The 15,702-nt window shown below is 56.2% G+C and overlaps 2 protein-coding genes across 2 annotated transcripts; both read right to left on the bottom strand.

The window, feature by feature from the left end:
• Positions 1-694: 694 nt before the first annotated feature.
• Positions 695-13,736, bottom strand: LOC114503604 (transmembrane protease serine 9-like). Its single transcript, XM_036034465.1, has 14 exons — positions 13,618-13,736; positions 13,151-13,307; positions 12,861-13,002; positions 11,868-12,098; positions 11,147-11,312; positions 6,686-6,842; positions 6,244-6,385; positions 5,319-5,549; positions 4,968-5,154; positions 2,569-2,673; positions 1,927-2,083; positions 1,694-1,844; positions 1,266-1,526; positions 695-995 (listed from the first exon to the last, which is right to left on the bottom strand). Exons 1-14 carry the CDS (start codon positions 13,682-13,684, stop codon positions 798-800), a joined length of 2,352 nt encoding a protein of 783 aa, XP_035890358.1. The 5' UTR covers positions 13,685-13,736; the 3' UTR covers positions 695-797.
• On the bottom strand, positions 4,852-7,351 carry LOC114503126 (neutrophil elastase-like). Its single transcript, XM_028520529.2, has 5 exons — positions 7,263-7,351; positions 6,686-6,842; positions 6,244-6,385; positions 5,319-5,549; positions 4,852-5,154 (listed from the first exon to the last, which is right to left on the bottom strand). The coding sequence occupies exons 1-5, from the start codon at positions 7,327-7,329 to the stop codon at positions 4,954-4,956; spliced, it is 798 nt and encodes a 265-aa protein (XP_028376330.1). The 5' UTR covers positions 7,330-7,351; the 3' UTR covers positions 4,852-4,953.
• Positions 13,737-15,702: the final 1,966 nt, after the last annotated feature.

Below are 15,702 nucleotides of genomic sequence, written 5' to 3'. Positions count from 1 at the left end.
CAAAGGAAACCATGAACGAAATGAAAAGACAACCTACTGAGTGGGAGGAGATATTTGCAAATGATTTATCTGATAAGGAGTTCATATTTAAAATATGTAAAGAACTCATATAACTCAACATCAAAAAACAATCTAATGAAAAATTTGGCAGAGGACCTGAATAATCATATCTCCAGAGAGAACACACAGATGGCCAGTGGACACATACAGATACTCAATGTCACTAATCACCAGGGAAATGCAAATCAAAACCACAGTGAGACACCACCTCACACCTGTCAGAATGGCCATCATCAATAAGTCAACAAACAACAAGTGTTGGTAAGGATGTGGAGAAAAGGGAACCCTCATGTGTTTTTGGTGGTATTGTAAATTGATGCAGTCACTATGGAAAACAGTGTGGAGGTTACTCAAATAATTAAAAATAGAGCTTCCCTATGATCCTGTAATTCCACTTCTGGGCTTTTATCTGAGGACTTTTGCATTTCTTTGTTCACTGCAGCGTTATTTACAGCAGCCAAGACATGCAAGCAACCTAAGTGTTCATCAACAGACGAACGGATAGGGGAAATGTGGTACCTATACACTCTGGAATATTACTCAGCCATGAGAAAGAATGAAATTTATTGCAACAATATGGATGGAACTAGAGTGTATTATTTTAAGTGAAATAAGTCAGAGAAATACCACATGGTTTCACTTATACGTAGAATCTTAAAACAAAAACAAATGAATAAACACGATGGAGAGGGAATAAAATAAAAGTGAAGTCTGACCAGATGCAGGAGTCAATGACTTCATTGCTCTTTGGGACCCGGCCCTTCAGGTTTTCCCCAGGTGGCCACGTCCCCAGCCATCACGCTGTTGATCCAGGCGGTGTAGCTTCCTACACGAGTATAGATGCCGGGCTTCTTGGGGTTGCCACACACACGGGATCCCGAGGTGACCACGCCCTCAGCCACACCGTTGCACACCAGCGGGCCCCCAGAGTCGCCCTGTGTGGACAGCGCCGTTAGGTGAGAGCACTCCCACTCCACAGCCCCTCCCTTCCTACCCCTGCATCTCGCCTTTGGTGTCCCACTGCAATTCCTGCTCCTCCCTCCAGTTCAAGCCTGCTCCCTCGCTTGTCAATCTCTCCAGGCCCTACCAACTACTGCAAGCCCCACCCACCAAAGGCTCTGCTTCCCAGCTCTCAGCTGTCTATTCTGCGGGCCCTGCACTCCCACCTGACACTCCAGTGCCCCTCCCTCTGCTCCACCCGACACCTTGCAGCTGTCCATGTTTCGTTTGCTCTCAGCACACATCATGCGTTCAGTGACGGTGCCGTCGTGGTACTTGCGCAGGTTGCAGATGGTACGGTTGATCACCGGCAGGAGCAAGTGCTGCAGGAGGTCGGGCTTTCGGCCCGAGTGATTGATCACGCCCCAACCGGCCACGTCGCACAGCGTGTCATCCGCCACATCTCGGTCCTCTTGCTGCCAGGGCAGGGGCTTCACGGCGGGGCCCAGAGTGGCATTCTCAGAGAGCTGGGGGTGGGGAGAGGCGAGCATCAGGGTCGCAGGAGGGCATGTATCAGGAAAGGCTATGGCTAGACTCGGTGGGACGGGGTTGGGGGGAGGCGGGCATTGGGGTTGGGAGGCGCGGGATGGTGGGGGGCACGCAGCAGGAGCGACTGAGGCTGGACTTGGCAGACCTGCAGCAGAAGGAGGTCGTGGTCGATGGTGTCCAGCCGGCTGTCTGGGTGGGGCACTGCTCGGAGCACATCGTACAGCTTCTTGGAGGGCTCAGGTTGTGACAGCGAGTGTGCGCCCAGGAGCACCTGCACCAAGGTCTCATTGGTGTTCCTGGGTGTGGGGCAGGGTCCACGTCAGATCCGTGTAGCCCCCCTCCCACCCCTTCCCTGATCTGTTTCCCACCACCACTCACACATGCTCCAGGCAGTGCGCCGCGCTCAGCACCCACCGCTCCGTCACCAGGAAACCGCCGCACACGTGTGTGCCGTTCACCTGCACCGAGGCCATGTAGGGCCGCTCATGGGGCTTGGCCTGGCTGCCGCCCAGGATCCGGCCTCGGGGCTGTGCCACTAGGCGTAGGCAGGGGGGTGTGAGGACTCCCCAGATGACTGCAGCCCAGCCATCAGAGGCCCCGTGCACCACCCCCTCCAGTCCCCCTCAGACCAGGAATTCCATCACTGGAGCCCCACACCCCAGGGTCACAAACTCAGAAGCTCAGATGCCTGGTAACAATATACACAGAGCCTAACAGCTTTGATTTAAACAAGAAAAGCAAGACAGACCAAACCAGCGCTCCTGCCAGCCACTGAACACACCAGCTGCCAGTTTCCGCTGTAGGACTGCATGTTCTCACTGTGAGGAAAGCTCACATTCCAGACCCAAGTTTTGAGAATTCATGAACTTTCAGATCCTTCCATTCATCTGGACACTGCCCCATGTCTGCCCACATAGTAGGACTGGGAGACAGTCCTGTTTGATGTGGGGGGGACCCCTGGCTGACTGCCCTGCAGGCTGGTGGCCCCTGCTGTCACCCCAGCCCCAGGTCCACTCTCACCACATAGGGCCGCTCCTAGGAGGATCAGAGCTGCCAGGTGCACTGAGAGGTCTGCCATGCTGCTGCTGTGGCCTTGACGCTGCCCCAGGCGGGGCCTGGAGCGCTCTTATGAGAGTGGAAGGTGGGGCGGCTCCAACAGTCCCCATCTGCCCAATGGGCAGTTGCCCAGGTGGGTGAAGGGGAGCCCGTTCCTCTGCTTCCACCCTCCTCAGAGTGGGGTTATCTCCTGCTGGACTTTGCACTGTCAGGGGTGCCTCCTGCCTCTCTGTACCTGGCCCAGGGCTGGCCTTGATGTGGGGAGCAGCCCCTCAGAATGCAGGAGCAGAGCAGAGGGATGGACCCACCCCAGCCCCCCAGCCCAGCCTCACAAGAGTGTCCTTCCAGCCCTCAACAGTTTCACAACAGCTGTTGGAGGCTGGTTTATAAACAACCAACTTCCTCGTTTTCTGTACCTCCCTTCATTGTCTTTCTCTTCCAACTTGGAGAAGAAATTGGGTGGGGGTGAGGAGGCCACCCTATACCTTTTGTCCCCCAGTGCTGTGGCTCTGGGGCCTGACACTCCAACAAGTAGAATGTTGAAAATGTGGTGTGTAGGGGCAGCTGGAAAGACTGTGTCTGCAATAAGGAAATTTAAATGGAAAGTTCAGAGTCTGCCTTCAGGTGTGGCTTGATCCAGGCACCTTGAACAATGTTAGGTCTCTGCCTCTGGTTTTCCCCTTCCTCCCTGATGGCTTCTCTCCTCACCAGTCTCCCCTGTGGTGGCCCAGGAAACCCAGATTCAGCCCAGTGACTCAGTGGGCTCCTCTCCTGATTCCGTATCACTCTAGTCAATGTCTCTAGGCTGCTTCTGATTGGCTGAGCTTGGATCATCTGCTCTGTCTCAAACCAACCTACCAGGGGATGGAAGGTTCTGAGGAGCAGAACCTGGGTCACGTGGCCCTCTGTAAGGTGGAAACGGTGGGTCAGTGTCTCACGAACCCATGGGGGCAGGCACTGGAACCAGAAGAGTGGGGCAGACTGTGATATCCCCAGTGGGAACAATGCATGATGTTTTCCCCTCCTTTTTTCCCCCCTCACAGCAGATTATTTCATATATACTGAATAGAAAATAAATGTGATCTGTTAGATCCTAACATGTTTCCTAATTAAAATCAGAAGTTCTGAACAAAAGCCCATGAGGATTTGGAATCCAGATTATGTAAGAGTATTCAAAATTGCAACATAATCTGGAAATGACTTAGAACAATGGAGTGGTTCAGTGAATAACCCCGAACATCCCCACATCCCGTGAGGATGTGGGAAGACCCCTGGGTATAGTATTAAGTGGAAAAAGATGGTCACATTTCTGAGCAGGTGGCACTTGGGGGGAGGCTGGATAAGGGGACAGCCTGCAGGAAGAACGGGCAGGCAGAGGAAACAGCCAAGGCAAAGGCCGTGAGGGACCCAGGTGACTGAACTCCCGTCCCCAGGGAGGGGATTTGGGGCCGGGGGACAGAGAGAGAAGGAGATTTATTCCACACCTGTGGTGTGTGTGGTGGGCGTCATTACTGTTCATTTGCTGGTTCAGGTGACTATTTCTTCCTCCACCACCAGACTATAAGCTGCATGATGGCAGAGGCCATGTCTGCTGTGGTCCCCACCCATGGCCCCAGAGGCAGAAGAGGGGTACAAGTCAGTCACATGCCCCAGGACAGCAACTTCCACCAGGACTGGGGGATACCCTGGGGATCATCTGCTTTGCTCCCCCACTCCCTTGTCAGAGCAAAAGTCTGGAGGGCTTGTCTCTGTCCCCTAGTGAGACCCCAATCCTTGGTTGCCCCCGTCCTAGACAGCAGCTCACTCCTCCCCACAGGGAAACAGAGGTTCAGAGACAGCCACCAAGTTGCCAAAAGTCAGAGCTGGGACTCAAACCCAGGCTCCTGAGAATGGCTTCATTCTCCGCACCCCACTTTCTCATCTGTAAAACCACACTGGCGGGGCCTGCCTCAGGGGCCAAGGAGAGCTCCAACACTAGCAAAGACCGAGAATGATTTCTGCACCTGGTCAGTGCTCAGCAAACACCTGCCGCAGTGCTTTGTCACCATGTGTAAGTGGGTTTTATGGGAGGGAAACCAGAAGTGGCAACTGGCATCCTTTTACTGCAGGTGGGGGGAAAGAAGCTTCTTACCCCAGTGGACTGGCTTTGCTGCCCCCTGGTGGCAGCATACTGGTGAGATGTCCAAGACACTCTCCTGACTACTTTCAATCTTCAATTGCACAGCCAACAAACACCCAGACACTTCCTACAAAACAGAGAGGGTTTTTATTGTGCCAGATGCTGCATAGTGCACCATGGGATGGGCCTGGTGAGGGGCAGGTGAGGTGGGGTGACCAGGGCAGTCCTTTCTAAAAGGTCCTACTCTCAGGGTCCCTGGGGTGGAGTTGAGGGTGGGCATCATGGCGGCGGATGATGGAGTTTATCCAGTCTGCGTACTGTGCCACGGCGGCAAAGGAATCTGGGAAGTAGCCAGAGCCACAGCCTCCCCTGATGAAGGAGTCGATCCCGTGGATCAGTCCGTTGCAGATCAGGGGCCCACCGGAGTCCCCCTGCACAAAGAACCAGGGGAGGTTAGGAGCTATGCTTCCAGAGCCCCCCATCCACTTCCTTTCAGGGTTGTGAAGTCCTCCCTGGAGTCTGGCTTGCAGTCCTGGTTGCTGCAGCCCAGGTGGGAGTGGGGTGGGGGCTGAGAGGGGGAATGGCAGATACTTACGAAGCAGATGCCGGCCCTCCGGCGCTGCACCAGTGTGCACACGTTTGTGGGGCGGCAGAGGAATGACACCACGGTCACGTTGAGCTCCTGCAGGACTCTGGCTGCTGGCCGGTTCATGCCCAGCTTGCCCCACCCCATGGCCACGCACCGCACCCCACTCTCCACGCCTTGGCCCTGCTCAGGCAGCCTGGCCACCTGCACGTTGGCGTTGATGGTGGCTGACCCGTTGAGCTGCGGTGGACAGGGGAGAGAACCGAAGAGTCACATGGGGCTGTCCCCTCTCCGGGTCCATTTCCCCATCTGAGGCCCCACGGTGGTTCTGGGATTCTGTGGAGTAGGATGCCCACCCTCCAAGATGTTCCCATCCTGAGCCTCTGTTTCCCCATCTGTGAAGTAGGAGCAAGTGGCTCAGGGCGACCCTGGACATCTCTTGAGTGTAATAAGCAGTAGGGACCCGATACACCAAGCTGCAGGCAACACCAAGGACAAGAAAACCCTGGTTCTAGGACATTACAGAGAATAATCGTAACTCCATGCACAGTGGGAAGGGAAGGTTTCTCTCTCCCGTCTCCCAGCAGTCTGAATGTGGGGAAGTTTGCCCCATTTCACAAAAACAGGGACTGTCCCTGCCCTTGGCCACAGGGCACGAAGAGTCACAACAGTCTGGTAGCAGACAACTGTTCAGATCTCTCTGCATCCTCGTGTTCCCTTGCTACACAGCCCTGCCAGGTGGGGCTTCTTTCCCAGTTTACACAGCCGGACACCGAGGCACAGGGATGACCTGGCCAGTTAGAGCCAGATGCTCCCCCAGTCTGTAGCCTCTTCCTTGACCTCTGCAAGCCTCAGACCCCTGGGTCTTTGCACCTGCTAGGGCATCCCTTCCTCACCCCTGGAGTGTCCCTTGTCTGCCCACCCAGCCCCGCACCTGTAGAATCACGATGTCATTCAGCAGCCTCTGGCGGTCGAAGCCGTTTTCAAAGACTTGCTGGACCCTGAACACCTGCCGGGTGGGCTCAGACCTCCCCAGGTTGTGTGCGCCCAGCACCACCTGCACCGTCTGGAAGTCTCTGTGACAAAGTGAGTGCAGGCGATTTGGGGTGGCTCTGCACTTTGAGGGTGGCAGAGAGGCTCCAGAGCTCAGTCGAGACTCGCCCCATTCCCATGAGGTGCCTCGCCCCCTGGGACAGGGCCTTGGGCCCCTTGGCTGAATGCAGCCACTTGGGCCTGGTGGAGAAAATGAATTAATGGGGTCTCCCTGGAGGAGCCCAGGCCCTAGTCTCACTCCCCTCCCCCTAGCTCCCACCCAGGTTTGACCGAAGTGGAAACAGAGGGCCTAAAGGGGGAAGGTGTGCTCGGGAGTCACTTACCTGCTATTCACACAGTGGGCGGCTGACATGACAAAGTTCTGGGCCACTAGGGTGCCACCACAGAAGTGGTTTCCACGCCGCTGTAGGGACACCATGAAGGGCCATGCGTGGGGCCTGGCCCGCCGGCCACCCACGATCTTAGAGGCCAGCATGGAGCCTGGGGACATGCAGGGGTGGGGTTGGTGAGTGCCGAGGAGGAGACCCACCCCACCGGGCCGGTTAGCCCTTGAACCCCCACCAAGAACCCATGGGTCAAGGGCTCCTCACATGCTTTTTGCCAGCTGAGGCACAGAAAGGAAGGGGGGCCTGCAACACCCCTGCCAGGGCACAGCTGTATCTGGACCCAACTTGGCTTTACAGTTCCCGGAGCATGCCCAGTGACCTCACCTCCTGGGTCGCTCTGGGCTCTGGGCTCCTCACCACTCTGGACGTCAGTCTCCTCCTCTGAAAATGGGTCTACCTACCCCGGCTGCCCCCTCCATGAGGATGAAAGGGCCACTTGGGTCAAGGGCACAGTCGAGAGGCAGGAATGGGTTCCCAGGGACAGACTGACGGGCAGACATGTGGAGCCACTCACCGCCTAGCATCAGGGTCAGCAGGATGAAAGCAAGGGCAGGGCCGAAGGGTCTGCAGCTTTGGGCCATGGTGAGGCGGGGGCTCCGGTGTCTCTGTCCCCTGTGCCCACCTGGCCTTCTTATAGCCTGAAGCCTGGGGACCGTTGCATTGCCCCATGGAGGGGCCAGGTGTCCCCACTTCCTCTCTCCACCCCTAGGAAGGGATGGAGGCGATGATGGGAAGAGCAGTGGGCAGCGAGGGGTGGTGTGTGCTGTGGCCTGGACTGGCTCCACATGAAATTCAGGGCACAAATTTGAAAGTCAGATAAACAATATTTTTTCTTTTTAGTTACATTTTTGGGGTGGCATTGGTCAATACAATTATGTTTCAAGTGTACAATTCTATGATACATCCTCTGTGTATTGCATTGCGTTCCCACCACCCAAAGTCAAATCTTCTTCCGTCACCATATGCTTGAACCCCTTTATCCTTTGGTTTCCCACAGCCGCCTTCCCTCTGGTGACCACCATGCTGATTTCTGTGTCTGTGAGGTTTTGTTTAAGGCTTTTTTTTTAGTATAACCGTGTCCCAAATATTGTACTTATCTAGAAAGTTAGTCATTGTTTATCTGACATTCAAATTTAACTAGGTGTCCTGTATTTTTGCTAAATCTGGCCACCTTAGGCCCAAAGAATGTCGCCTGCGTTCCCCCACATGCCTTGGCTTACCCAGGGCACTGTAATAATGACGGTGCACCCAGAGCTGTCCTGACATTTTACAGGGGGATGGGGGCCTGCTAGGTCCTTATTTGATTTTTCTAAGCCCTCACTTGAGGACATGTTTATTCATTTTTTAGAGAGATAAAGGAGAGAGAAACACTGATGTGAGAGAAACATCAATCGGTTGCCTCCTGTACCCACCCCAACTGGGGATCGAACCCACAACCTTTTGGTGTATGAGATGACGCCAAACCAACTGAGTCACCCAGCCAGGGCTGGATCCCCATTTGAGATGAGGAAACTGAGGCACAATGAGGCCTCCCCCATGAGTTCCTATCCAGGGACATGGTGAGCAAGTGAGGGTTTAAACTCAGGCCCCGCAATTCACAGCTGGCTGGTGATTTGATGCCCACCCCCCTAGGTCTTGGGTCTCCCTCTCCAGGCCTGGCCTTCCAGTGCCCCTTCTGCTATAGCTCACAGTGGGGAGCGCATTCCCACCTGGGCCTTCATGAGTCTCTGGTCCCCAGCAAAGATTCTGGGGAAGAGCTCCTCTCATTCCCCCACCCCCTTGAGCTTGGCAGGTCCCCTTTCTGGCCTGGGAAAGGAATCCTGCCAGACCTAGGGGCTGGACCATGGACGTCCACTGAAGCTTCTGCCTGGGCCTGTGGAAGAACTCAGACCAAAGCAATAAAGAAGGGGCCCCAGGGCTCAGCCCCCCACCCCACGGCCCTGTTCCTCTTCCCACCTCCCCCAGAATGCTCCAGCTGCAACGGCTGTAGCCAAGGCTGTCGCAAGAAGCAACGTTTTCCTGACCTGGAACAGGGCTCAGGGGAGGGAACCAACGGATCTATCTGTAGGGACAAGCGGTGGGGGCGCTGAGGACACCGGAGCTGGGGCTGGAGTTCCGTTTGCCCCTGGGCTCCCTTCCACACGCGGCCACGGGCAAGCGAACCCCCACACCTCATCAGTGGGGATGACGGCTGTGCTCCCCCAGAGCCTGGCACATAGCAGGCACTCAGTGTCTGCCCTGCATCTCTCGCTTCATCACATGCACATCAGCCAATCATGCCCCTCTCCCAACTTGGCAGGGTCCCCACCCCATTGTGTTAAATTTATCATAAAGTACTCAGTAAGCACCTACTGCATAGACAGCCCTGTTTCCAATCTGGAGATGGGAGAGTGGAGAAAGCTATATCTTGGGGGTGGGGGCTGGCTCAGGCAGGAAGACCCCATTTAACCAAAGCTACATTTATTGAGCACCACCTGTATGTATACTATGTTCACACATCTCATAGTGGTCAAGCATATCAACTCTGGGTTCCTTCTGGCTTGGCCACTTACCTGCTACATAATTTCAGATCACAGACTTAACCCATCTGTGCCTCAGTTTCCTCATCTGTAAAAGGGAAGCTATAATAATAGGCTCCATTGCATAGGATTGTCCCAAGGATTGGATGAATTTGTGAAGTTTTTAGATTAGAAAGTGATGTCCCGGAGGGCTTATTAACCCCGAATCACCCCCAGCGGGGCAGGGTGCTGACTGCCTGGCGGGTAGAGGCTGGGAGGCAAATGCTAGGCTTATAATTTGCGATCAGAGTACCGGTGACACTGGCGATACTGTAGTGAGCCTTCCAAGCAAGACGTTCGCACTGTATAGGCCCGAGTTACACCCCAGAGAGGAGACAATGACTCGAGCATCTCCCCTGACCTGGAGGCCGGGGACCCCTGAGCTGCTGAGAGTGGTCCCCAGTAGCATAGACGCCCCTCCATGGGGCTTCCCAGGGAGCGCCTCACCACCCCGCAGGCCTCCCAAATTGCTGATCATCCTGCTTGTTATTCCCATGGGTTTGTCCTTTCCTGGATCCACCCAGCGTCCCCAGCCCCCATCCTCAGCTCCCACTCTTGGACCTGATCTTTGCTGTGTGGCGCTTCCCTGAGTCACCTCTCACCCACAAGCCCATGGAAACCAGAAAACACCCGTGGCTGTGTTTGTTGGGTCCTTCTGTTCCCAACATTCCCTCTAGCAAACCTCTCTCTACCCCTGATGCTGTGGGGTTTTTACAGAAACCTCTTCCCCACCTTGGGCCATGGGAAATCCAGGGAGTGCCCAGCGGGCCCCTGACACCCATCATGCACACTTCCCAAGACCCAGCCATGTCCCCTGTCCCCGCACACATTTGTCCCTGGTAACACGAACCAGGGGACGAGGTGTAAAAGATACAAAAGAGCGCAGGCCTGAGCGTTGTCACTCTCGCTCGAATCTGCACGCGGCACCAGGTGGTGGCAGAACAAACCGATGAAGGAAGAGCTGCCTTCCAGCTTTGGTTTGTCCCTTGAGCAGTTGGGGCCTCCTTCGGAGCCTCGTTCCCATGGCTACTCACCCACTGGCCAATGACCTCTACCTCCTCCCGGCCTCAGGCCTTTCCTCTAAGCCCACCCAGTTCATGTCTGTGGGCCTGCATGCTCCGCCACATCCCTGAACTTTCCTATTCTACCGCCTGACTCTCCATTCCAGCCACACCTCATGCCTTCCTGTTCCTCTGCGCTTGATGTGCCTCTGCCTGGGGCTCTTCTCCTCATATCAGGCATTGCCACCTCCTCCAGGAAGCCTCCCTAATAGGCATTCTGCCTGCCCTTGACTGGGTCAGGAGACCCACAGGCCCTGGGCACTCCAAGTTATGACAGCCTGGTCATATGAGAAGCCCCAAGCTGGAGACACAGAGCCAGACACGGCACCCGCATCCCTGAGGAACAAGGTGGGGCTCCTTCATTGGTTCTGGGAAATGTCTGTGGTAGCTCCCTTTTCCAGACGAAGAAACTGAGACACACAGATGGGCATCAACTTGCCCAGGGCCACACTGGCAGGGCTGGATTAGAACCCACATCTACAGGCATTGGAGGCATGGGACATACTGTGACCTGGGCCCTCCACCAGCTTCCAGGCTTCTGCTCCACACCCCCGTGCAGAGTCTGGGGCCTGGGGCCTGGGGCCTGGGGCCTGGGGTGCTAGGGGCCCTTGGCTGCTCCCCCCAACATCCCCCCTCATGGGAAGGACAGACAGGAGCCAAAGGAGGGTTTCGATTTTTATTGATGTCACCGTGAGGCTGGGCACAGCCCCCTGCCCCCAGTTAGAGCTTGTTCCCTGGTCCTGGCCCCTGCGAGGGCCATCTGGAGCGAGCGGCTCAGCGGCTGCCCTCCTCCCCCACACTTCTCAGCACGGACTGGATCCAGTCCACATAGAGGGCCACACGAGCGAAGAAGTCAGGGAACAGGCCCGTGGCACACTCCCGGATCAAGAAGGAGTCCACGGCCTGGAGGACACCGTCGCAGATCAATGGGCCACCAGAGTCTCCCTGGGAAGAGTGAGGACAGGATGGTCAGTCGCCCTGGGTGTGGCTCCATCAGGGAAAGTGTAGCTAGTGGCAGCCTGATGCTAGTTAGTGGTAGAATGCTTCCAGTCCGACATGTGGACAAGTGGACAGAGAGAGGCCGCTCCAAAGGAAAGCAGGCATTTATTGGCCTCGGGCCATGTACCTGGACCCTTGGAACGAGGCTGAGCTAGTCACCCCCACTTCCCCAGGGTCTGAGAGGGGGCCCTAGGGTGGGAAAGTTCCTAGACCCACGAAGGCCACCAGGTATGACCTGAGCACCCCCTCTGTGCCTGCGGGAGTGGAGGCTGTTCTGCTGAGCCCCCTGATGGGTGTGCTCCTCTTCCAGATGGGGAGTAAGGCACACCTGTGCTGCTCAGTGAGGAGGGGGTGGGTTTGCATTCCGGCCGCCTGCCCACCCTCCCTCCTGTGGCCGGTTCCTGAAGCCTCTGCTCTGCTCCAGAGCAGCCCAGCCTTTCAGGAGGTCCCTCCGGTCATGCAAACTTGGTTCAGGGCACTGGGAGCCAGGTGGATACGTACAAAGCAGATGCCTGCTTTTCGACGGGGCACAAAGGTGCACACATTGTGTGGCCGACATAGGAAGGTGACCACGGTGACGTTCAGCTCCTGCAGAATGTGGGCCAATGGTGCACGGGTGCCCAGGCGGCCCCAGCCCATGGCCAGGCACTGGGTGCCATGGGGCACCAGCTGGTCCTGCTCGGGCAGCTGGGCAACTGCGACCTGAGCGTTGAGGTTGGCGGGGCGGTCCAGCTGGAGCAAAGCAAAGGTGTGTAGGAAGTGAGAACCTGTCTCCAGACCCCATTGCCACCACCTTCTCACATTTGCTCATGTCCTGACCACCCCAAAGTGCCTCCTCTGGGGCCTTTGTACATACTGCTTTTTCTGCCTGACCCTCCCACTCACTCTCAGGTTCGACCACAGGGGTCACCTCCTCTAGGGAGCCTGCTCTGATTGACCCTCCAAACCCCACCAGAGCTCAGTTTTACATTCTCTGACATCATGGACCTCGCCTCTGTAGCCTTTGTCACTGTGGCATTTATTTGCTTACAAAGCACTTATTGAATGCTAACTGTGTGCTTGGCCTTCTGCTAAGCCCTTGGGATACTACCTCTGCCCTCAGGTGATTATCTGGGGAGGTGGAGAAGCCAGGAGGACAACAGACTTATAGCCAAGGGAAATGCTAAGAGGTGAGCCGTACATCGGGAGGGGTGGCTGTCTTTCCAGTAGGGTGAGGGGAGCTGTTGCTGAGGCAAAGCGGCTGCTGAAGTTGGGGGTGAGGATGTCAGAGGGATGGGTGCCAGGCAGGGGGCATGGCCAGGGCAAAGGCCTAGAGGCAGGTGGAACAACCCTTTGTGGGGTTATTGTCTGAATGGTTCTCTCCTCATCAGGCCTACTACATACCAGGCTATGTCCCAGCACGTGCAGGGGCCTGGCATACAGTAGGTGCTCAATGCATGTTTGCTGAAGATGAACAAAAGGGTCCTATAGATCCTTCGGGCCCCAACTACGCACCTGCAGGATGAGGATGTCGTTGAGATTCTGCTCTGAGTTATAGTTGTTGGAAAACTGACGGGTGACTTTGAACCGCTGTTGGCTGGGCTCAATATTCCGCAAGTTGTGGGCCCCAAGCACCACATTCAACAGGGCCTGGGGTCTGTGGGGTCAGGGCAGGGCACTCATCACTTGGTCCCTTACGGGCATCCTGAGGCCCAGAGTTCAGCTCCCTTGGTGACAGTCCCCTCAGATCCAGGGCAGGGCTGAGCCTCACCCTCAGACCTCGGGCAGGTCCACTGGGTACTCACATGTTTTCCAGGCAGTGAGCCGCGGTCAGCACGAACCTCGGGTGGATCAAGGTGCCCCCACAGAAGTGGCTGTCCATTATCTGCAGTGATGCCACGTAGGGCCGTGAATGAGGCTGGGCTTCCCGCCCACCCACGATCTCTGAAGCCCATGCCACACCTGAGGACGAGGGGCATCAGTCATCAGTGACAGTCACGTGGCCCTGCTGCACCCACCCCTACCCACCTCCCTGGGAGAGAAGCAGTGGTCTCTGCCCGTTTTACAGATGGAGAGACTGAGTTGAATGTCCCAGAGCTGCCCCTCTCTCCCTCTGGGGCGTTCATCCTAAGCAGCAGATGGGTCCTGCCCTGGTCCTGTTTCAGTCTTCCTCTCTGTGCAGTGAGGGCATTGGGCTGGCCATCGCGGGTGGATATTCCTCAGAATGATTGGGGCCCGGCTAGACGGGCGGAAGAACGTGTGGCCCACTCACCGCCCAGCAGCATGGCCAGCGAGATGAGGGCCAGGGCAGGGCCAGAGTGCTGCTGGCTGTGGATCATGGTTGGGTGGGAGCTCAGGTCCCCTTGCCTGCCCACTAGCTCTTATAGCCCAATGCCCAGAGGCCGTTGGGGTTTCCCCATGCCAGGACTGGGCCTCACTTCCTCCTTTCAACTTTGGGTGCACAGGGAGTTGAGGGTGTTGAATCACATTCCAGGAAGATGGGGAGTGTTAGGCTCACAGTCCGACCCCCCCCCCCCCCCGAGTGTGAGAAGCTACCCCCGGCCCATCCCATACCTGGGTCTCCTGGACAAGGGGCAGCATGACACAGTCCTCAGAGGGGCACACACCACTCTCTATGACTCTCCCCATGGGGTCCCTGTGTCCTGAGCAAAGTGGACTGTGGCCAGCATGTCCAGGCACTGGGGTAAGCCTCAGTCACGGGGACAGGAAAGGACAGGAAAAAGGAGTGAGGGCGACAGAACCATGTGCCCTTCTAAGACCCATACGGATTCACTGTTCTTACCTGGGTCATTGTTCCCCGAGGGGACCCTGTCTGGGGACATCTGTGGTTATCAGGAGTGGGGATGCTCCCAGTATCAAGTGTGTGGGGCAAGGGACATCCTCAACCCCCCCCCCCCCCCCCCCCCCCCCGTAATGCCCAGGATGGCTCCCCATGGAGAAGATCTGCTCCCCTGACCCCCAGGATACAGAGTGCAGGAACCCTGGTTGATTGTTTGGGGGGAAATCGGAGTTCACTCACTGCTCACGGTAGATACCAGAATAAATTCCAGTGGTGAGACAGAGTAAACCAGGTGGCCCCAGCATCTGGGAGTCGCCTCCCCACTCTGTCCCACTCAGGCTGTATATTTAAATGTGTGCAGCCTCCCAGGACCTCCGCAGTCAGATGGTTACTGAACACGGAGTCTCCTGGGGCCCGTGGACTGCCCGGACCCAGGGGTTAAAGGAATGAGGCGCTGACACTCGCTGCAATATGGATGAGCCCTGGAAACACGACGCTTGGTGAGAGAAGCCAGACACAAAAGGACAAATACTGTTTGATTCCATTTGTGTGAAATGTCCAGAACAGGCAAGTCCAGAGACAGGAAATGGGTTAGTGGTTGGTTGTCAGGGCCTGGGGGAGGGGTTTGGAGAGCGACTGCTGATGGGGATGAGGGTTTCTTTTTGAGGTGATGGAATGTTCTGGAACTATATAGAGGTGGTGGTTACGCAACATTGTGAATGCACCAAATGCCACTGAATTGTTGAATAGGTGAGTTGTATAGTTCATAAAGTGTATTTCAACAAAGCTTTAACCAAAAAAGAAAAAGAAACACACACACACACACAGCCTGCTAGATAACTCACTCATTAAGGGGGAGCTCCCCTGGAGGATCTGGGGTCCTCCTCTCCAAGCACTCTGCTCCAGGCATGCATCACACGGAGGCCTGGGGGGCAGGCAGGTGAATGCAGGGGTGGGGGTTGCCTGGAGGCCGAGGGAGGCAGGATGCTGGAGTGGGAAAGCTCCTGGCTAGGGCAAAGGGGGGGGCAGCTGTGGAGAGCCTGGGGGTTAACAGGAGGGAATGCCCTGGAGCCTCTGAGGGTTCAGTTGGCAGATGGAGGGGAAGTGGGGGCTGGAAGCTGTTGCCTGGCCCTTTCCCACTCCAACTGTGGGTGGCTTAACAGGCAACGGCCTCAGGGGAGGGAAGCCAGGTTTATTGAGTCACCAGGACCCTAGCACAAAGGGAGAGGGAGGGAGCAGGGAAATGCAGCTTTAGTTTCTCTGTCTCTGTCTGTCTCTCTTTTTCCTCTCCTCTCCTTAAAAAAGGAAAATACTCTTTTGAGTATTGGGAGGCTCCAAGCTGGGAGACCATATGCTCTTGGACCCCAACACCATGGGTCGGTTTCCCCATCTGAACCATGATCAGGCAGTGGCTCCACCTCTTCGAGCTCTGGTGAGGCCCCTGGACTGGTTTAGCCTCCTGAGCCACTGACGTTCCCCTCTGGGCCTCAGTTGCCCGTGTGCAAAGTGGTCTGATGGCAATGCAAATAACCACAGTGGCCTGTCAGTCTAGGTGAG

The sequence above is a fragment of the Phyllostomus discolor genome, chromosome 8 (genome assembly GCF_004126475.2).
Source record: "Phyllostomus discolor isolate MPI-MPIP mPhyDis1 chromosome 8, mPhyDis1.pri.v3, whole genome shotgun sequence".
Taxonomy (NCBI): Eukaryota; Metazoa; Chordata; class Mammalia; order Chiroptera; family Phyllostomidae; genus Phyllostomus; species Phyllostomus discolor.
The sequence above is the reverse complement of the archived record's forward strand: the minus strand, read 5'-3'. Positions and strand labels throughout refer to the sequence as shown.